The sequence below is a fragment of the Gadus morhua genome, chromosome 13 (genome assembly GCF_902167405.1).
Source record: "Gadus morhua chromosome 13, gadMor3.0, whole genome shotgun sequence".
Taxonomy (NCBI): domain Eukaryota; kingdom Metazoa; phylum Chordata; class Actinopteri; order Gadiformes; family Gadidae; genus Gadus; species Gadus morhua.
The window spans coordinates 13,851,451-13,872,917 of NC_044060.1; the positions used below are offsets into that span (position 1 = coordinate 13,851,451).

Consider the following 21,467-nt stretch of genomic DNA (forward strand, 5'->3'; position numbering starts at 1 on the left):
GATTAATCGAGCTTTACCATGTTTTAAATAGCAACACAAAGAATTAACTTTTTAGTGCGTGTTTATTAAGATGTTACAGCTAGCCTTTCAGCTAGATGTGTAATATTTCGAACAAACTTTGGCTAAAGAAAATAATAAAATACAGAACAGAGGGATTAAAAGTGTAAAAGCCTACCTCAGGGCAAACAGCGATAGCGCTACCATGGTAAAGAACACAAGAGGTAATCTTGTTCACGGCCTCTTAAAGCTACATGTCAATAAATCCAATTTCACACATCTCACCCTTTTCTCAGTCACAGTTGACTGTTTGCATAACAGCCACTTGTGCACTTGCCTCGACAATCATAGCTACTGCAGATAAACTGAACACAGCTGTGTTTTTGCTGAAGATATTGATCAGCAGTTAAAGTAACAAGGGAACATGATTTGTGAGTACCAAACAGTAAATATATTGAAAATAAACATTGCAGCCTTGCATATATTATAAATACATTTCTTCAGTTATTCCTTGAACACCACAGTATTCAGCACAATTCAAGCTGGGCTCAGCAGGCAGCATCAGGCGTCTTGAAGTCATCTGTGTTAAAACGTCTCCTGATCTCCATATTTCTGATATGCCTCTTGTTGCAGAGCAGCTGGGGTTTCAGCTTTGAAGCTGGCAGTTCATGACACGTCCATCCTCCTCATGCTTAGGATGAAGCCGACTGAAGCTGACCCTTGTGGACATACTCCAATGCAGTGGCTATTGTCCTCATGTCCATCTCAATGCTCCGAGCCCAGTTTTCCACATCTCCAATTTCCTAACAAAATAATGGACATTGCTTTGCATTTGGCGACTTTCTGTGGTCTAAAAGGCTGATGGATTTCAACTGTACGTTGACATGCCACATATGGATGCATGGTGCCAGGTCAGAGGGTGAGATTAAACGAAAGCAATAAAGGCTATCAAAAGCTTTGATTACTATATTGACCACAAGGGGTAGCAATGATACGATTTAAAGATGCAGCTGTGTAAGTTGCATGCCAGACAAATATGTTTATTAGTTACTTTACATGAAAATAGTTTATACACCACTTTCCCTACAGGACAATATATTTTGTGGCTGATGACAGCTTGTCAACATTAGGCATCTCAATATACAGAACAGAGCATACCTTTAGGGCTTGATTGAATCCCTCCACCATGCTGATCCACTGGGCCGTCTGCTTGGAAAACTGACTGGCTTGCACCTGGAGAGTCTTCACCTCATGGTCCAACTTGCGCTGGTTAACGTATGCCTGGGCTACCCTAAAAACAAGGCACACATCAGTGGTGCACTGTGACCTTAACCCTTGGTACACATACACACTAAAGTTCCATTGTGTACCATGTAGCATATTTACTAGCAACAGGCAGTTATTTTAATTCGTCCATATAAGTTTATTACATTTCAAATTAATCTGTTAAATTTATTAATCATTCATCTCGATGGCAGTTGGTGCGCCAATGTTAACTTGTACTGAGGTTACCAGGTCGAAATGTGAATATGGTTCTGCATGTTCAAACGCAACACAGACTGATACTATATAGGTCTTAAATCATTGTGCTTTCTGCGACCAAATATTGTTTTCAAAGTTGATTATCCCTTGGCATGCTGCCCAGGTTATGCCACAGGTTTTACAATGATCAATGGATGAAAATATTTTGTCATCTGTAACGTTATGCCTAATAAATGATTGGAGGAAATTTATAATCTATCCAACACAAAAACTCAAAATAGCATAACTAAATAAATGTTTGCAGTTACCCGGCAATGCTGATTAAAATGAACCTGAATAGGTCAGGTACCACACCTGATTGAACATATCAAGTCACATCGTACCCAACATTAAGGTGGTCCACCAAAGCTTCTGTCAGACAGGTAGCCGCAGCAATGGCTTCGCGTCTTCTTCTCTCTGTGCGAAATGAATCACAATACATTTAAATCCAAACGTTGCCACATTGTTCATCAATCGTTGCGATCGGTAAGTCATCTACATTTCGCTGTAGATAGGCTTAACTCATGTGGACTACCCACAGTGTTGTTAGCATTTAAGATAGCAATATTGCTATCCATTTCGATTTTCTGAAACTCACCTTGGAGCTCTTTGCGCTCGTTTTGCTTCGCCTGGTGCTCCTTTAATAAACGGGAAAGCATTGTGTTAGCGGTGACTTTTATGATGTATTGTTCTTGTTTACATTTATTTTAATATGGCAGGCTTGTATCTAAAATCTAAAGCCGTAACACAACAATGGATCTGCTATCACGAGACTTCAGATAGCCTTCTCGTCAGCCAATCACGTGCATTATCATGGGGTAGCTAAAAGCCACACATGCGTGGTACGTCCATGGAGGCTCTGGGATATCGTAGTGTGTCATATATATTTTCTTTTTGTTGCATGTATCGAAGAATATAATGATAAAATACAATTCCCTCCAGAGTGACACATTGAGTATAATATGTTTGTGTTGTGCCATTTTTCACCTCATATGCAACGTTACAGATGGCAACATTATCATAACATGCCCTGCAGAACTGGAAATACACAATATTTAGTTGTCTTTATGATTTCTCTATCAAATGTATATAACAACGTTATTCAGAGCAGATATATTAATCGTTTTACTCTCAGCCTGCCTACCGTGCAACTGCTTGACATTCCACTATTTATAGATAGCGAAATATTGACTATAATTTAATGCACGTTACTCCAAAACGTTGTATCATCAATAATTTTGTAACCATTTTACGCTGAATTCTTTAATTTTGAAGAGCAGATGCGTCGTGGTACCGGAAGCTGGCGGGCTGACAAGCTGCTGGCAGCAACCTGTCAACAATTTTTGTGTGTAGCGAAAATAAGTGTTGGTCGGCGTGTTGGTGGAACTGGAGGACTTCATTATAACGGTCAGTCCCCATGTATACGCAGAATCGTTTGTGTTTCAAGTTACTAATAATTGGGCGATGTGTCAATTCTAAAGATTTGTAAAGACGACTAGGTTGAAGCCTCGGTTTGGCGTTAGCTTTAAAGTAATGCAGTTAGCTTAAATGGTAAGCTAGCTGAATCCTTCATTTGGATTCGGTGGTTGTTTACTAAGTTTGCAGTACCGGTCTAAATATTTAGTTGTGTAGATTGTCCCACGACTTGTGAGAAATAACTGTAAATTAAAAACGAAAGATTGTCAACTTTAGCCTCTTATCATAATCGTCCACGATTACGCGACCTCGATTGTTGTCATAGTTCATATAATGTCAATGAGCAGCGCATCATTTTCCATTCATCGTGGGTAAAAAATGATTTGAAGTCAGTGGGGGACTTATTTTACACAATGTTGACTGGATTGAATCGATGGTTAGTTTCATATTGCCTCAATCCGTTGGAGCAACTGTGTCTCTGTTAGGAATGTACTAGTTGATATGCTCTATTGTCCTTATTATTCTCGTCGGATTTATCTATTCAAATATATGCTTTATATACCATCTATAATAACGAATCTATAGCAACAATTGCTTGACGCTCAAATAACCCTCTAGATGGGCGTGTGATCCAGTCTAAATATGTTTTTATTTGATTTGATTCCTAAGCAGCACATTATGTTGAAAGTATTAGTTATTAATGTTATGTTCCAATAAAGCCCCCTTTTTACATGATACTGGTAATTTTGCAGTTTAAATGCCAGGTGGATCTTTCAAATTGTCAATTGAATGTTGGCCTGTAAGGTGCTTTGAGAATTATGATAGAGCTATATGAAAACACTTGACTACTTACGCTCCATTTATGTGAAGCTAGAGTTTAATCTCTTAAGTGGGTTACCTGTACAGGATGTCAAGATGTTTACGTGTGATGTCACTCCTCGTGTTTGTTACAGGTCCTTTCTGTGTATGATGGCTGCAGTGTAATGGCACGACCATGAAGGCTCAGTTACAAGTTACAGGTGAGTTGGCAATTCAGTTAATCTAGTTACAGTCCGTTGCAATAATGTTGGATATAGTTCATAAGCAAACATATTGTACACTATTGTTTGAGTCAAAATAACCATGTTTTTTAGATATTCTACCATAGTAACTCAATGTTTACTCTTTTACTAATTAAGTGCTGTCAGCCAAGCTGAAGGAAAACAAAAAGAACTGGTTTGGCCCAAGCCCATACGTTGAAGTTGCTGTGGACGGACAGTCAAAGAAGACCGAGAAGTGTAACAACACACACAGTCCAAAATGGAAGCAAGCACTCACAGTGTAAGTATGCTCCAGTACATAGACGGCACCTTATCACCCATGTTATGGTCAAATTACCTCTACTTATCACAAGATATTAAGGGCGAACTCACACTAGGCCATCTGTACCATGCCCAAGTCCGTTTCACACCTGTACCGTGCTCAAGTCTAGATCGTTTGGCTAATGTGAGCACGCCGACCGTACTCAAGTCCACTTCAATTCCGTGGCCTGAGCACACTTGTAGAGGTGTGCTCAGGCCACGGTACAGATGCTAATGAGCTGACACGCCAGGGATGGAAATTTACACCCGCCAGACGCCATTTGCCTGTGGATTTGTATGGTGGCGGGTGAATTGTGTCACTTCACCCGCCACTGTGTCAGGTTATACTTTCCAGTCAGGTCAGATAAAATTTGCATATTTAAGACATTCGTCATACGGCGCTGCACAGTTCCACAGCCGTTACTGTCAACATCCGGCCCCCTTCTTCTTCTACGCCTCTTTTGCTGAACTGCATCCGGGATAATATACCGGTAACAGGGCTCTCAAGTCTCACGCATTCTGCGTGAGACACACGCAATTCAACCTATGCCACACTTGTAACTTGTAACGTTTTCAACTCAGTTTCTTGGTAGCACCTACTTACAGTAAAAATCCCTTCTGATGGAAAAAAAGATGTGTATGAACAACACTTTTCTTATCTATTGTTAATATTACATTGTTTAAAATGTACGCATATATTTAAAAATATATAGCGTATAAAAAGTTGCTGGTAAAAAAGATGAGTGGCTGGTAGATTTTTAAATGTACCTGCCACAGTGCCTGGTGGGCAAAAAAGTTAATTTCCATCTCTGCGACGCACGCACACGCACGGCTACGCAACCTGAGCTGGATGATGTATAGTCCATGCGACCCTTCTTTCACATTAAACAATAAACATGACGGCTAGTGGTTCACGTTGGTGCGATAGTGAAGTTGAGTTTTTGATCAAAAATACCCCGTTCGTCACGGCGCAGGCATTCTTTGTTCACAGGAGAAGGCGGGGCTGCGCACGGAGTCTAGACCTCTTTAGAATAATTTGCAAACTCCCAAATATTTTTATTTTTTTATGAATGAAGACACCCGCATGCAAGAATAAGTTCACGTCTGAGTGTAGGCTACAAACGCGACTAACTACTTACAAGTGCAAAAACGCCAACATATTCTATATTTTGCTGACTTGTTTTTTTATCCTGACAAAAGCCTCGTAAGGACATTTCCTCTGCGTCTCTCTCATAGATCGCACCATCTTTCAACGTCTTTGTTTATTACGACTGCACCACATTCTCTCACATTATCAGCAGCTGGAGGATTTCACTTTCTCTCAAGTTAGAAGTTCACTGCTCATGATCATATCGCTGCGTTGTCTGTGGAGACAGCGCAGCAACACCACTACCCAAGCCCCCCCCCCCCCCCCCCCCCCCGGAACCGCGGAGCCGTCGCATTTACAACAGAAGGGCAATCGTACTTGAGCACGGTACTTGTGTGAGTGCCCCCTAACACTACTGCATTGGTTGCATGTACAATGCAACATGCGTTTGCAGACAATTTCTGAAGATTGTTGGTGGAAGTGGTTTGGTCCCTGCAGGAAGCAGTAACACAAACAATCCTGTGAACTGTGGAAATCTCTTCCACACTCGTTTTGCTTGAGTCCCTCTATTGAATTGGCATCTGTTGAGATGTTGTTTTTCATATACCTATTTTGTGTCATAGTATAGATGTATGCAGTGAATTTAAAGCTTATGGGCTGAACTGACGCACTTCAATTTTTTCTTTTCATTCCTCAGCATCGTTACCCCATTCAGCAAGTTGATCTTCCGAGTTTGGAGCCATCAGACTCTCAAGGCCGACATGTTGTTGGGAATAGCAACTCTCGAGATAAGCAAAGCTCTCAAGGCTAACGACTTGAAATGTAAGGGTCTTTTGTGCTCCGGTCTATTCATAATCTGCTGTTTTAATATGTTGTTCTAAGGTTTTTGCAATCTGCTGTTACCACGGGTTGGAAGAAAGTAACCAAAACATGAACAATTTGCCCTCTTAGGTCCAAATTCGGTTACCTATAATTACATTTCTTCAATTGCACGATATACGCAAAAATAATAATAATCAATGTAGGTAACATTCATATATTTGCGCTCAAATGTATTTGTGCTTACTTCTGGTATGCAGCTGTATAACGTAGTTGTGACACATGTATGCACTGGCGTTAAACTGTAGTAGTTTTTTGTATACGTCCAATTACATTGCTCTATTGTCAACAGTATCTCATAGCATGTGATTGAGGCTGGCTTTGGTTTTCTGAGGGATGCAAATTTTAAGGCTGAAGCTCTACCCTAGCCAATGCAGCAAAACCCTTCAAAATTTGGAAAAGCTGTGTCCTGCACTGAACTCTGAAATTATGCTGAAGCACCACACAAAAAATATGTTCGACAAATACCTTCCGACTCATGTTGATTCGGGATTTTTAAAGCTTTCATTTAGCAAGAGTTATATTTTATAAGCAGAATTAGATTTTCCATCGGGTTGGAGGAAAGGTTGTTGAAAGTCTGACATTTGGAACTGAATGACTAGCAGCTGTTTCCCACATCTATAAATCCCATGAATATTTATGCAAAACCTGCAATTCATTGAAACATGGTCTGTTCTTAATTTTGTTTCTGGGTGTGTTTTAGATGTAGGCTACCCCCTAATCTGATGCATCCGCTGATTCAGTTTAATTTGCTTTTTAGAATAGAATGTTGGTTTTTGGGTGATTTTCAAATGACCCATACTAATGCATGTGTTCATGTGCATGTAGAAGATGAATGCAGCTAACATTTTTTTATATTGCTCATGCATACTTATAACAATATTCAAGTATCTATGTCGGTGTTCATGTATCTCATAACCAACTATAGGATTTCTTAAAGACAAATCTACTATTACAAAGACTCTTCATAAGACTCTTCATGGGAAAACATGTGCTGATCTCATGACATAGGAATGCGATCCATGTTCTCCAACTCTGTGTGTGTGTGTGTGTGTGTGTGTGTGTGTCCCACCAGTATGTGAGGTGGTGCAGAATCTGCAGCTTGCCTCGGACAGGGATCGCCAGGATGTCGTTGGTGACCTGTCAGTCTTGTTGGATGGCCTGCAGGTCGACGCAGAGACCTTTACCTCTGCTGAGAGAGAACACGGTGGAGATTTTAAAAAAACACACACCCTGACACTTTAGCAGGATTGTTAGTATTATATGTAGCATTCTGAAATATGTCGTTGTATTATGTTATTTTTTAACAATGCTTTTCTCTACCATTCTCTAGAAGCTGCCTCCAATGGGAAGGCAAGGCCGAACAGAGAAACCGGAAACAGGTTCATACTCTTCCGCACTATATATATTTATCGTATAGTCGCATGCCACACGTTTGAGTGCTGTAAGAGAGCGTTTGACCATTCCCTTCGCAGGTCCAGCCGAGATGCGTCTCCGTCCAGTGAATCGGATGAGTGGGTCATCGTACCAAACGGCAACGGCGTCAACCAAACGGGTTCTCCAGCTCCCTCTCCAGGGGGCTCGGGGGGCTTACGTCCTCCGAGACCTGCCCGGCCCCCACCACCCACCCCCCGCAGACCAACCGCCTCACCAGGTAGGAGAGCCAGCAGCCAAAAGAATTACAGAGGAAATTAGGCATCTTTTCAGATGCATTGTTTTCAGTCTGTTTTTTGTTTTCAGATGCCTCGTCCTTGTAGTATGTAATCGTTACGTGCCGCCGCCACTACTGTCCCTGAAGAGGTCATTCTCCATAGAGCTTAACAAATGAACTCCTCTCTACTCTGCCCTTGATCCCCCCCTCTGATCCACCGCCCAGCCTCCTCCAACAGCTCATCCACCTGTGATGTGAACGAGGTCGCTGCCGTGACCAACGGCGCCACGCTGGGTGCTATGAGTGGGGCTTCCAACCCACAGAACAGCCCCGGGGGTGCAGCAGCAGCAGCAGCAGCAGCAGCGGTGGGAGATGGAGGGGAGCCCTCAGTGACCTCCAGTGGTGCTGAACCACCGCCTCCTGCCCCACCTGCTGCAGGCTCCGGCGCCGTCGTCCCAAGAGTCACACCCGTTAGCAACGGGCCCCTGCCGCCAGGGTAAAGGGGGCCAAGGGGAGGATGTGGGCATTTGGGTTCCTGTTTTAGGACCTAAAGGAGGGCTGTGAGGGCCAGACTGAAGATGTCATTGCTTTCGCAAACACCAAAGGTTTGCCGTCCAGTAGAACCAATGTTGGTTGGTTGGTTGGTTGGTTGTTAATGAGTGTTTTTGTCCTGTGGGTGTGTGTGTTTGTGTGCAGGTGGGAGCAGCGGGTAGACCAAAACGGCCGCATGTACTTTGTTGATCACATCGAGAAGAGGACGTCTTGGGAGCGGCCTGAAGCTCTGTCCCCAGGGTACAGAACCTGTTCCTCAGCAGCCTGATGCACTAGCATGTTAAGGGTGGTTGATGTTGTGCATTAGGCACATTGGACTTTGTTTGCTCTGCAAAAAGATAACTGGTTGTTATAAAATGCCAAAGGCCTAGAAGTCTGCAGAGACATTTTCCAGTTCAAAGGTTATCTCGTTCTAACTCACTAACTTGCAACTAGTTTGTCATATCGTGGATTAGGGTCTTTTGAGCAACAGCCTCTGTCCCTCCAGAGCTCCCTATAATGTTATTGAAGCTCAAATCATGCTCAAAAGATTTTTTTCTGTCAAATGTTGCTTCTTCAGTTGCTTCTTCAGCAATCACACCTACTAAATTCATGGTTTTATAATAGTTATCGTTGTTCTCTCTTTGGCGGTATCTCCTTGGGATCCTTATGGAGGAGTATAACGTCTATCGTGTTCACTCATGATTGTGTGCGTGTGTGTATGTGTGCAGGTGGGAGCGCCGGGTGGACCCCATGGGTAGAGTGTACTACGTGGACCACATGACGCGCACCACCACGTGGCAGCGCCCCACCCAGGAGTCGGTGCGCAACTTCGAGGAGTGGCAGCATCAGCGCAGCCAGCTGCAGGGCGCTATGCAGCAGTTCAACCAGAGGTTCATCTATGGGGTGAGGGGCACGTCAGGGACACTCGGCCGCCAGGCCACCGGGGTGCTCTAGGGATGTAGCGCTCATCGGGAACTGGGGCATGACCCGTCCCCAAATAGTAGAGGGTTAGCGATACTCTGAAGACAAAATGTGGCTGCACATGTTCTGTGAATTAGGATGATATGAATGTGTTGTTTCATGGAGATTAACCATTGACAAGAGAGGTTTTTACCGTAATCAAGATAAATTGGTTCAGTCATCTTTATTTCAATTACAAAATACTGATTGATTGCAAAATATTCTGCCCATGTTACATGAAATACAAGTACAAAGAAATCTAATGCTATAGAAACGGTTTTCTGAGAGACATGGTGTGGACATGGCCTTAACCTTCCTCATCATCCTCCTGTGTGACATGTTTACGGCCTGTTTGTATGATCCCAGGTGTATGTTACGCTACATCATCCTCCCCTGATGCGCCCTTCCCTGACACTGCGTTTCCACAGCTATCATAACATCCAATAACACTTGGTTCGAACATGACCTTCTGAGGTATTAGTAAAGATGATTCTCCAAATGCCATGTGGTTTGCAATAACTCTTGTTTGGCCTCCGTCTTAGCTCCAAGATCAGCTGGCTCCCGCAGCCAATAAAGAGTTTGACCCGCTTGGACCTCTACCTCATGGCTGGGGTAAGCATCACTGAAGATCAAATTAATTATTACTTTAGAATTCATTAAGGTTGTGGCTAGATTTAGCAGTATACTTCAGTCCTGAGAAATTACACAGAACTAGCGTCTTAGTTGTTTTTTTATTGTTTGCATATATATAGCCATATGATAACATATTTTTAGCATTCTGAAAGACTGGCAACCTTTTAAAATAGCACTTAATGTATACAATAGCACTGTGTGTATTTATAACAAGCAGTCACAAATAAGTTTATTAATGACGTCCCGATTTTTCGGTTTAGTTTATAGTGCATTGCCAACAGGCTCAATATAGAAGTTTGCTAAATAGGAGTATCGTTTTACCTTTCTTTCTTTTTCTCCAATCAGAAAAGAGAACGGACACTAATGGCAGAGTGTATTATGTTCATCATACAAATCGCACAACTCAATGGGAGGACCCCAGGACCCAAGGGTGAGATTCTGTGTAGTTGTCTGTCTTGAGCCCGCATACAAACATGAATGCCGTACAACTGCCTGGTCAAGTTTTTCATTAAATAGAGCAGTTTTTGCGTTCACACAAGACGATCCTTTCCCCTTTTTCACCGGAATACTACCATTCTCATAGCACTGCCAATGCCATTATCGTCCTTTGTTGTAATTTCCCGGAAATTTAGTTTTACCTTTGCGTCAGAATAACTGTTTCTGAAAAACAGTTTGAGAACAATATATGTCCAGTTGGCAGATTTTGACAATCCTTCGATTAAACATGCGTCACTTGCCGATCCACAGAATTCCCAGGTCTGCTGTAAGAAAATCTTTAGTTTTACTGTGATTTATATATTTCCCTCCAGCATGTGACAACAATGGATTTATGATAACACCGTTTTTTACGCTGCAAAGCCGGCACTGAATAAATGTGTCACCTCTTCAAGAACTGGCTCATACATTGGCTCATACAGTTCCACAACAGAGTTTCATTCATTAGCACGTCCTACGTTATTATGCGTGCTTGTGCCATTAATGTTGCAGCATTGGTCACACATGGTTTTGTCGGAACCTTGCCAGATATGTTTTTTCAATACCGGCTCCAATACACAAAGGACTGCATGTGTGAAGGGGCTTTGATTTCATACTTGTTCCTATTCAGACTTGGTGCATTTTCAGTGTGTGTATGTGGTTGATGTTTACACTTGTTATTGTGAGAAATGTAACCTTCAAACACTAATTTTTGACATGACTGGTGGTGAGTAACCTAGTTGTTGTGTAATTATTTGCTGAGATCAGTGCACTCTGGGGGGCTTCTCTAGATCTAGATCAAGCATTTAAAATAATTATTTGGTTTGTACTTTGGTTTGCTAAAGCTATTAGTTTTTTGGATATTTTTTCGAGTTATAAATCAATACTCCACAGCAACGCCGAATGGCAATTATTTTAAGCACCACCTTTTTATTTTTTTGTTATTGCATTACCAGCATTACCTAACTTTGAAAATACCAGTAATCACGGAGCCCAAAACATTACCGCCATATGCCCGTGCATGTCAAGAGGTATGTGTGTTCGTGTGAGCTCAAGTGTTCATAACTCCCTTTGTGTATGTTTTGTCCAGAAGACTGAATGACAAGCCCCTGCCAGAGGGCTGGGAGATGAGGTTCACCGTGGACGGTATCCCCTACTTTGTGGACCACAACCGTCGGACCACCACCTACATCGACCCCCGCACGGGCAAATCTTCGCTGTAAGGCTCCGGTGAAACCGGCTAGTGCTCTTCTCAACTTGCATCAATAAGCAATGTTTAACAGTAACAGGACAAACATCAAAGTATCCGATCCTTTCACACATTCTCTTACTAGGTAAACTCTTATCTAAGTGTGAGTGTTTGTTATGCAACCATGTTTTCTTGTGTTTTCCCACAGTGAGAATGGGCCTCAGATTACCTATGTCAGGGACTTTAAAGCCAAAGTTCAGTACTTCCGCTTCTGGTGTCAGGTATGTCACCCCACCATTAATTTGCCCGATATCATTGCTAATAAGGGAAATTTATGTTATATTTTATATGGAAAATGGATGGAACGATTTTAGATTTCAGTGTTAAGAACATTTAAATGTACCAAGATTTGTTATTAACGTGAAATTCTGAAAAATAGCCAAAGCATGACTCTAATATATTTGTTTCATGTTTTTTCGATGTCTTTTGTTTTTGTTCACAGCAACTGTCGATGCCTCAGCACATCAAAATAACAGTCAGCCGGAAAACTCTGTTCGAGGATTCGTTCCTACAAGTCAGTTCCCATTACTTGACACCTTTTTATATCGTTGGCGCGATTCTTGAAGTGATGTCTGCGCTTGTTTTATTCCCACAAATTTGACTGTCCTATATATTTATCTGTTTGTAAAGATCATGGGATTCCACCCACAAGATCTGAGACGACGATTGTGGATAATTTTCCCTGGAGAAGAGGGCCTGGACTACGGGGGGGTGGCCAGGTTAGTGCAGTGCTACACATTCTTTATTTAGCTAATAAGGTTCAGTGCCTCCTCAGGCAGCCCTGTGTCCTTTCTCTTGTCTGGAGAGGCCCCACATTGGGTGTAGTGCAGCAAAGTTCCCGGTACGTGGCTTATACATGGCTCCTACATGGCTCCTCCAGAACTAGGACACAGGCTGGTGATGTTGGAAACCGTTTTAGTGTAGAGTTTGAAGATCAATGGTGCATGAATGAGGTGATCCACACTGCCATTTGCAGCCTCACACAGTCCCAGACCCCACCAGCCTGACTCGGGCCAGGGGTGGCTGCCTAAACCAGCCACCCTCCATGCACCCCACACTGTCGCTTTTGTCCAAAGTGACGTACAATAAGTGCATTCAAACATTTGGGATTCAACCCTGGAGGTGCAAGCATCATGCAGATCAAATAACCGATCTTCTAAAGAAATCTGAGGGTCCAGAAGGTTAATCAGGTGGAGGTGTGCAGAGAGTTGGGGAAGACTGTACTATACGAGAGACAAGTCGGTATTTCTTTACATCCGATCATAGTGGGTGCACTCTCGCTGTTTGAAGGGGTTTGGTAAACTACCAGTGGTCAAAGAGATGTTCAGGAGATGGGTTTGTGAAGGAGGTCGGGCACAATAGACGGAAGAAGGTGAGAGGGGATAGGGTCGAGGGCAGGTTGTTGGGTGGTGGGAAGAGACCAGGGAGGGTAACTCATTTTACATAGTAGAAGGGCGAGAGGAGATGGTAGTAACAGAAGATATTAGTCACATAACTTCAGTCATGCCAATCTGACCACCGTGCCTCTTTCAATACACGCACACACATTCACACTCTCACACTCTGTTGACCAAACTGTCTGCCGCTGCTTTACAGGGAATGGTTCTTCCTGCTCTCCCACGAAGTGCTGAATCCCATGTACTGTCTGTTTGAGTACGCCGGCAAGGACAACTACTGTCTGCAGATCAACCCCGCCTCCTACATCAACCCCGACCACCTCAAGTACTTCAAGTTCATCGGGCGCTTCATCGCCATGGTACATATTCCATACCACAACATATCCAGTCATGTTTGATTTGTTTGTTTACTGCACTGGGACAATGTAAATAGATGTAAATGACTCGGTACGTTTACTTACACAGCTTAATCTGATAAAAGCCAATTGAGGACAATTGCAGTTGTCCTCAATTGGACAACTGCAATTGTCCGAGTGTATATGGCGGTGAAAAAACCGATTCATTGGCCGAAGCATGTCATGCCCCGGTACGATAGGTAGCGCTGTACCATTTTAACCTAGTGGTAGTAGAGCCACCGGCTGTCCTCTTCACGTCACCAGCAACAACAAACTCAGGCCGCCGCAGCATTCGAGAATGTCATTTCTCCGACGCTCCATTTTTCCGAACTCTCGATCGTATACGGATTCCTCCGGCGGCGGAGCAGCGGGAGGAGTCCAGCCGGAGGAGTCCGCATACCACCGCGGGTCGGAACAAATGGAGCGTCGGAGAAATGACACGAACCCGAAGTGAAATGACAGCTGTCCCGCATACGGAAACTATCCCTTTCTCTCATATGTCGTGTTTTAACCTGGACTTCAGAGAGTCAAAGCCACAATTCCTTCTCCACGATGGGCGAGATAACCCCCACTACGGGTCTTAACTTGTTGTGGAAGATCCAGAGAGTCGGAGAACCCGACGCAGTCTTTAAGATTAATAATATCAGAGAATATCCCCGTCATTTCGGTCGCGGCGCAATGAATGGATAAAGCTTGTATACACGTTAGAAGAAAAAAACGTTTATTTTGACAGATGTGCCCGAAGTTACTACTTTACAACCTCGTTGATGACCAACGTTTAGGATACATGTACACTTTAAATTCAGCCTTGGGGGAAATCGAAGCGTAGTGTGCACTGAACGCATGTTGATGTTGATACACTTCTAACTACATTGGCACGACACCGGCTTCCTCCATCTTCTGTGCCACCTTTTTAAATAAATAGCAACCATAAACATAAAGAAATACTTAAATATTTATGAAGATATAAGAATTATTTAAATGTCTATGGCGACAATAACACGACTCCCTTCTACTTCCGGCTCACGTCCCCGGCCGCAAGATCTCGAGCATGCGCAGAACGCAAACTCCGATATGTGATACGATGCTGGTATACATGCAGGTAGAAAGCCGAAGAGTTATGAATGAGTTACTAACTAGTTATCTAGGTGTTCTTATCCGATTTCGCTTGTCCGTTCATGTACCGATTTCTGCGCAAAGTAGATCGGTTAAAGATGTTGACATGCATTTTAAAAGTCCTGTTGAGTTCTTAGTCGTGTATTTACCCGATTATGACTCTTAGCAACTCTGCCAAAGCACTGAATTATAACACATCCTGAGGCAACCGAGGGCCTAGTTATGTCATTGTGATACTAGTCAGTGTATCATCCTGCCAGTGTATCATCCAAGCAGATGAGCAGTTAGATGGGCGCTGGGTTACATCACAGGGCACAATTGCATATCTGGCCAACCGTGCAAACATGTCTTGCTTTGTTTGTTCCCTTTAGGCTCTGTTCCACGGCAAGTTCATCGACACTGGATTCTCCCTGCCCTTCTACAAGCGCATTCTGAACAAACCGCTGGCACTCAAGGACCTGGAGTCAATAGACCCCGAGTTCTACAACTCCCTCATCTGGATCAAGTATGTCCCCTGGGATCTAGCGTATATTGCAAGAATGATTTTGAAGCCGCTTGTTGAGAGAGGAGCTACATAATCAGCGGTACAACCTCAGAGGAAAGGTTTAGAAAGTAAATGTACTATTTGTAAATGTGAACATTTTTACCTCTTTAAACTGCAAGCTGCTTTTGCATCTTGTACAGGGCAGAAAAAGCATAATTGAACTGAAGCATAAAACTGAACACCCATGCTCAAATAATTTTTTCTAATATTATTTAGTCATTAGTTATTGATTTAAATGTATATGTTTTGTGCTAGGTGACTAGATACACTTTAAAATATTGTAGTGCTGTAAAAAATAGAAATATGGTGCAAAAGATATGCTACACCTAGGTGGCTGACTGCCACACTCCACCTAGGTGGCTGACTGCCACACTCCACCTAGGTGGCTGACTGCCACACTCCACCTAGGTGGCTGACTGCCACACTCCACCTAGGTGACTTACTGCCACACTCCACCTAGGTGACTGACTGCTACACTCCACCTGGTGGCTGACTGCCACACTCCACCTAGGTGGCTGACTGCCACACTCCACCTAGGTGACTGACTGCCACACTCCACCTAGGTGATTGACTGCTACACTCCACCTGGTGGCTGACTGTCACACTCCACCTAGGTGACTTGTTTTGGGCTCCTCAAGACAGCAGGGTGGTGGTGTTGGAAGACCGGTTTATTGTAGATGTTTGTTGATGATGATACATGGCCTGGTGTTGCATGTTGCCCTCCAGGAGTACTCTCCCTGTGTATGTGCGTGGTGTGTGGGGAGGGCTGGTTTAACCTGTGCTCACTGATTACTCAACGTGCCAATTTAACTCGGCAAAGTGAGGCTTCCTAAACCAGCCATCCTCCACACACACTACCAGAAGTCAATACTGTATAGTCATGGATTGACTTCCTAAATTATTGATACCCGCACCCACACACCCTCAAATCAGTGCGGACCACCCAAGGGTGACGCGTGTCTCCGCCCGCATCTCCCTCCAGGGACAACGACATCGAGGAGTGCGCCCTTGAGATGTTCTTCTCCGTGGACAAGGAGATCCTTGGCGAGGTCACCACCCACGACCTGAAGCCCGACGGAGGCAACATCCAGGTCACCGAGGAGAACAAGGAGGAGTACATCAGGTGACCTTTCCTTCCGCTGAACCTCTGCCCTCCACTCGTCTCCCGTTGTCTGGCGACAGCGCCTCAACAGCTGACTCACTGGATTCTAGTCTCCTATGTTGTTCTAGTGGCCTTTGGCTCTACTGCAGATGAATCATTGCGTCGGCGGTGACGTCGTCACTGTCACGTCACCGTGACAAGTGCTCCCCAGGGCGCGTTCACGCATTCAACAACACGCAATTGGAGGACGTCAGAGAACAATCTGTGTGATGAGTAGGATGTCATGATTTGTGAGGGAAAGTGCTGAGAAGCTCGACCGTTTTCGTCGCTCATTAAACGCGCCGCTGGGTGAGCCGTTACTATAACCTGTCAACCTTTCATTGGTCCATCATGGACCGACCAAATAAGAGCGGCAGGTATGGCCGTCTCGTCTGGTCTAGCTGTTGCTATCTTACAAACGCACACTGTCCATATATTTTTCCGCTGTAGCAGAAAGACTAAGGCCCAATCCCATTTCTACCCCTTCCCCCTTCCCCCTCCCCCTTGTTTTGAAGGGGTAAGGGAAAGGGGTAAGGGGAAGGGGTAGAAATGGGATTGGGCCTAAAGCAGCCTTGGCCGTAGCTACTATCTATCACCTTCAAGCTCTAAATGTGTGAAATGACGTGTCCCGAGGACTGGCTCTCCGAGGACACATTGGTTGTAACGCTGGCTGGGTCCGTGTTCTATCCAGGCTGGTGGCCGAGTGGAGGCTGTCCAGGGGAGTGGAGGAACAGAGCCAGGCCTTCTTCGAGGGCTTCAACGAAGTCCTTCCTCAGCAGTACCTCCAGTACTTTGATGCCAAGGAGCTTGAGGTATGCTGTTTGGTTAGATATTCAGGGACGTTTTTCTAAAGAGTGTGAAACATGTTAATGCATGTTCTTAATTACTAATGCCGTAATATGTAGCGTTACTTGCGTAACACATGCGTGAATCCTATTTGTGATTCACTGAGTGCATTAGGCTGGTATTGGAGGCCCAACCCGGGAATTCTTGCATATCTCTATAAATCATTTGATCAGATAGCCTCTATGATTCATAGAACCCACTTCAGATTCAATGATTTAGTGGTTGGCTGTTTGCGGGTGTGTTTTTTTTTTCTGTGCTTGTCAAACCGCTTAATCCTCGAGAGCGAATAGCCGAGTTCAATGTCGGGTTCGTTAGCATCCGACTGTAGGCAAAGAGTTTGAAACATGCAACATAATGTGTAACCTGGATCCATATGTTGTTAATTCATAGGTGAACATTCCAAATACCAGGTAGTACTTTTACATTTTGAAGCTGGAGGTTCAACCGGTGTTGGTCTATTTGTCCATGCAGGTGATGCTGTGTGGCATGCAGGAGATAGATCTGTCGGACTGGCAGAGGAATGCCATATACAGACATTATGCACGCACCAGCAAGCAGATCCTCTGGTTCTGGCAGGTATGAACAACATGTATACAAACATGCATAACCCAGTGCACTGGGGTTAAATTATGTCACGGTTCTCAGGCTGAAAATTCAAAACCCGATGTGTATATATTACTTTTTGAAGAGATTTTTTTGTTTTAGTTTTTTTGGCAAGATGTATAGATTAAATGTAAGAAACCAATTCAGAAAATATGTTTAGGTTGCAAATAAACTAACGGGTGACCACTGATTGTTTGGCAGTTTGTGAAGGAGATGGACAACGAGAAGAGAATGCGACTGCTGCAGTTTGTCACGGGCACCTGTAGGCTGCCTGTGGGAGGCTTCGCCGACCTCATGGGTATGCCCCGCAGACGGATATAACACACCACATCTGCCACCCAGAAGCAGCAGTCTTGTTCATTTTATGCATCCTGATGACTCCATTGTGATGTTTTACCCAGGGAGCAACGGTCCACAGAAGTTCTGCATCGAGAAGGTCGGCAAAGAAAACTGGCTTCCAAGAAGCCACACATGGTAAGGCTGCAAGGGTGAACATTCCTCAATGCTTTGGCAGGACTTTCCGGGCGGATCGGGGATTAAGTGCTGCTGACCAGCCCCTCTTAGTCATGGCTGATTCAACCAGCAGTTTTTGTTGTACAAGACCTGGTTTTGTTATGTGTTGCTAGCTGTATAACCTTAGGCTTAAGAGCTTATTGATAATGCACCCGGTTCCTTAGCTGGATGTTATGGACATGAATCAAATAATGTCTAAAGTAGGGTGGGTCATGTAAACCTTCACCGAAACCACTGTACATGAGATATCGTTAATGAGCTGAAATTCTTCATAGATCCCATTTGATCCATTTATTAATGTAATCTTTTCTCCTTTTGTGCGACAGCTTTAATCGTCTGGATCTCCCCCCCTACAAAAGCTATGAGCAGATGAAAGAGAAGCTGATGTTTGCCATCGAGGAGACCGAAGGCTTCGGCCAGGAGTAGGAGTAGGAGGTGGAGGACGAAAATCAGATTCAAGTTCCAGGCTTTCTTGCTTTCTTTTTCGTTTCAGGTAGCAGCAATGTTAAAAGGACTGGAGTTGCAGAATGAAGTTGCTACTCTTCTATAGATTATGGACATAAGATAACACATTCCCTCCTACAGTATATTTTGGTGAAGACATATTCACCACGGTTGCACTCCTTTCCTCACCAATAACTCGACTTGAGAGTCCTTCCCACTTGACCGTTCACCCCTGCCACTTCACACAGATGCAGCTTGCCTTACCCAACTTTTTGAGCATGCATAAGAGGAGATGGCTGCCAGCCCAACCGTTTACCAATCACGGCATGCTCACCATCGTTTATTGTGTACACGAGCAAGTGCTCAATGTTCTTTCCCATTCATGCAGCAGTACTTTAACGACTTAAGAGAAGAGCCACATGGCTGGCCTATGCACTACTACTAGAAACAACTAAAGGACGAATCTTATATTGTGTATTTGCTGTGATATATTTTTATTCTAAATTTTTGTTTGTACAATGTCGCCGTAGTGAGTACACAGTTAGCAGACAGTGTAAATAACATTTTAACATTTAAAAAAAACATAGAGGATCACATATTCTAAATATTTTGTATCTAACTTATTTTGATTAACCTTTCTGGCGTAAAGATCGCCTAATGAAGCTAATTGGAGTGACTAATTGGGGTATCGGGTAGTAGAGTTGCATCGCTAGGACTCACTTTTACTGACTTTTAGTTTGTTGATAACGTCATGGTTCTGTAAGGATTGAGATGGCTGAGACTGCTGTTAAGCAGCAGTATTTTTTTAAGTGCAATAGTTTTTCTAGAAAGAAAATCTGCTTAGCCATCAAAGCCAATGCGATGTAATAGAGTAGCGATTTTAGTTCATTGGTATTCAGCACAGTTATGCATTTTGCTGTGAGTTATTCCCTCCTCCCCCTCTTGCTCTTAAAGCCGGGCTCTGCAGTTAACTGCTAGATCCACCTGCGTGACACTGGATAGGCCCTCCTCTACCGACGTTGGGGGAGCAAAACCCTGGAAAAGCTTTTGCTAGCATGAGAATCAGCTTTGCTGCTGATGAAGTGGGATTATAGGATAATGTATGAAGAAGAGATAGAAGCGAGTTGATAACACCACTTCCTCCCACTGAAGGCTAGCAGCTGATGTCTTCTATAGAAATAAGTATTATCACAGGCATCAGAGTCAAATGACTCCATGGGCTTGAGAACTTGGGTTTTATGTAAATATGTTTTATGAATTCAAACGAGAAAACAAATACACAGTAGATGATAACGATCCTCAGCCTTAGCCCAGGGACTGATAAAGCTTTTTGTAGGCCTACAAATTAACATTTGATTGCACTAATGTGAGTGGCCCTAGTTTTATAGGGCATTGAGTATCATGGAATGTAGTGACGTTGCGTTTCTCGTTGTGACCCCAAAGTAAATCTATCTTACCATTTAGGAATTGTCAGTAATGACTAGTAACCAACAGTGCAACCACCTTTTAAGAAGTAATTGGATTGATTAAGTGTATTCTGTTTGTTTATGGGAGGAGTAAAATAAAAGGTATTTTCTTATGACAGACTCTTGTTTTTGATTTTTGCTTTATTTTTTTATCAGATATATGTCTAAGCCCTTGTTTAAGCAGAAACATATCTACAACCCGTCACCTGTCCGTAAGATATTTTTTCAGTAATACATAGTAATAATGCTATTGCTGTGTATCTATGCAAAGTGTCGATCACATTATACAAACATTGACACTACGAAAATGTAGCTTAAAATTGAATGCAATGGTGATTTTAACAATGTTGACATTGGCTAAGTATCAAATGTTGTATTAATGTGGATGAGCAAAATGTGTTGTTAATGGTGGTAACATAATTATCCTGTGTGTGAACTTTGACCTTTGAGGAAAGTGTATGAAATCTGACCACGTGAGGTCTCTAGGCTCTTGTGATTCTGTAAGCTACACTGCACATTGCAACAGTCAATTGTGCAAGTCAAAATAACTAAAAGATATCTTCCACTGCTTCAGTTATGTTTTTCATTGTTTTGTGTTGGTGATAATGAATAGACAATGTAAACTAGATTTGTGAGGCGATTCTTAAAACGATTGGAATAAAATGACTATTTGTTCATTTCAAATGATGGCAATTGTAACATTTTAACCACGATGAATAAATACTGTTCTAGCACCTGGACATCTAAAATGGCTATCCATTTTATTCCTAGTTTTTCAGGTTTAAGAGGAGAATTCTTCACGGTTGGGATTCGATCGTATTTGTGTATTTTGGTCGATTGCCCTGTAAAACATGTTGCGTTTTTTTAATCATTAGTTAATTAAGTCGATAATTGTAAGATAGTTCAATATTTACTGGAGCGTATAGAGATTTACATATTAAAGTAAAAAAGCTTAAAACCGCTTACAATATTGGTCACTAACTTCAGACTTTTGATTTACGAATCATCAACATACGTCATAACAAGCCAAAGGCTCATTCCATAGGAATATATGGTTTGGATAGCCTGCTGTTTATGATCGGTCATGCCTGCTTTTGGTATAAGGTGGATAGATGGGGAATCCCGTGTAGCGAGGTCGCTAAAACGCTAGAAATTATAACCGTTTCCATTTAAAAATCTTTTTATACATTTTATAATTAATTTTGTGCAGGACCACAAAGTACGACTGAACTGAGGTAGAATTATTTTAACTAGTAGTAGC

General features: G+C 43.0%; 2 protein-coding genes across 3 annotated transcripts; one reads left to right on the plus strand and one right to left on the minus strand.

The window, feature by feature from the left end:
- Positions 1-43: 43 nt before the first annotated feature.
- bloc1s1 (biogenesis of lysosomal organelles complex-1, subunit 1) lies at positions 44-2,368 on the minus strand. Its single transcript, XM_030374079.1, has 4 exons — positions 2,117-2,368; positions 1,863-1,935; positions 1,156-1,288; positions 44-800 (listed from the first exon to the last, which is right to left on the minus strand). The coding sequence occupies exons 1-4, from the start codon at positions 2,175-2,177 to the stop codon at positions 690-692; spliced, it is 378 nt and encodes a 125-aa protein (XP_030229939.1). The 5' UTR covers positions 2,178-2,368; the 3' UTR covers positions 44-689.
- A 424-nt stretch (positions 2,369-2,792) lies between these two features.
- Positions 2,793-20,946, plus strand: itcha (itchy E3 ubiquitin protein ligase a). Of its 2 annotated transcripts, none has more exons than XM_030374074.1 (24): positions 2,793-2,925; positions 3,888-3,953; positions 4,113-4,254; positions 6,059-6,183; positions 7,316-7,447; positions 7,574-7,622; positions 7,716-7,894; positions 8,117-8,387; positions 8,588-8,683; positions 9,154-9,328; positions 9,928-9,997; positions 10,364-10,448; positions 11,583-11,711; positions 11,890-11,962; positions 12,184-12,255; positions 12,372-12,460; positions 13,338-13,497; positions 15,021-15,154; positions 16,176-16,316; positions 17,026-17,146; positions 17,652-17,756; positions 17,985-18,081; positions 18,185-18,257; positions 18,623-20,946. In XM_030374074.1, the coding sequence occupies exons 2-24, from the start codon at positions 3,929-3,931 to the stop codon at positions 18,720-18,722; spliced, it is 2,643 nt and encodes an 880-aa protein (XP_030229934.1). In that variant the 5' UTR covers positions 2,793-2,925; positions 3,888-3,928; the 3' UTR covers positions 18,723-20,946. The 2 variants fall into 2 exon arrangements, with proteins under 2 accessions (XP_030229934.1, XP_030229935.1); XM_030374075.1 differs by having other exon boundaries at positions 2,794-2,925; positions 11,586-11,711.
- Positions 20,947-21,467: the final 521 nt, after the last annotated feature.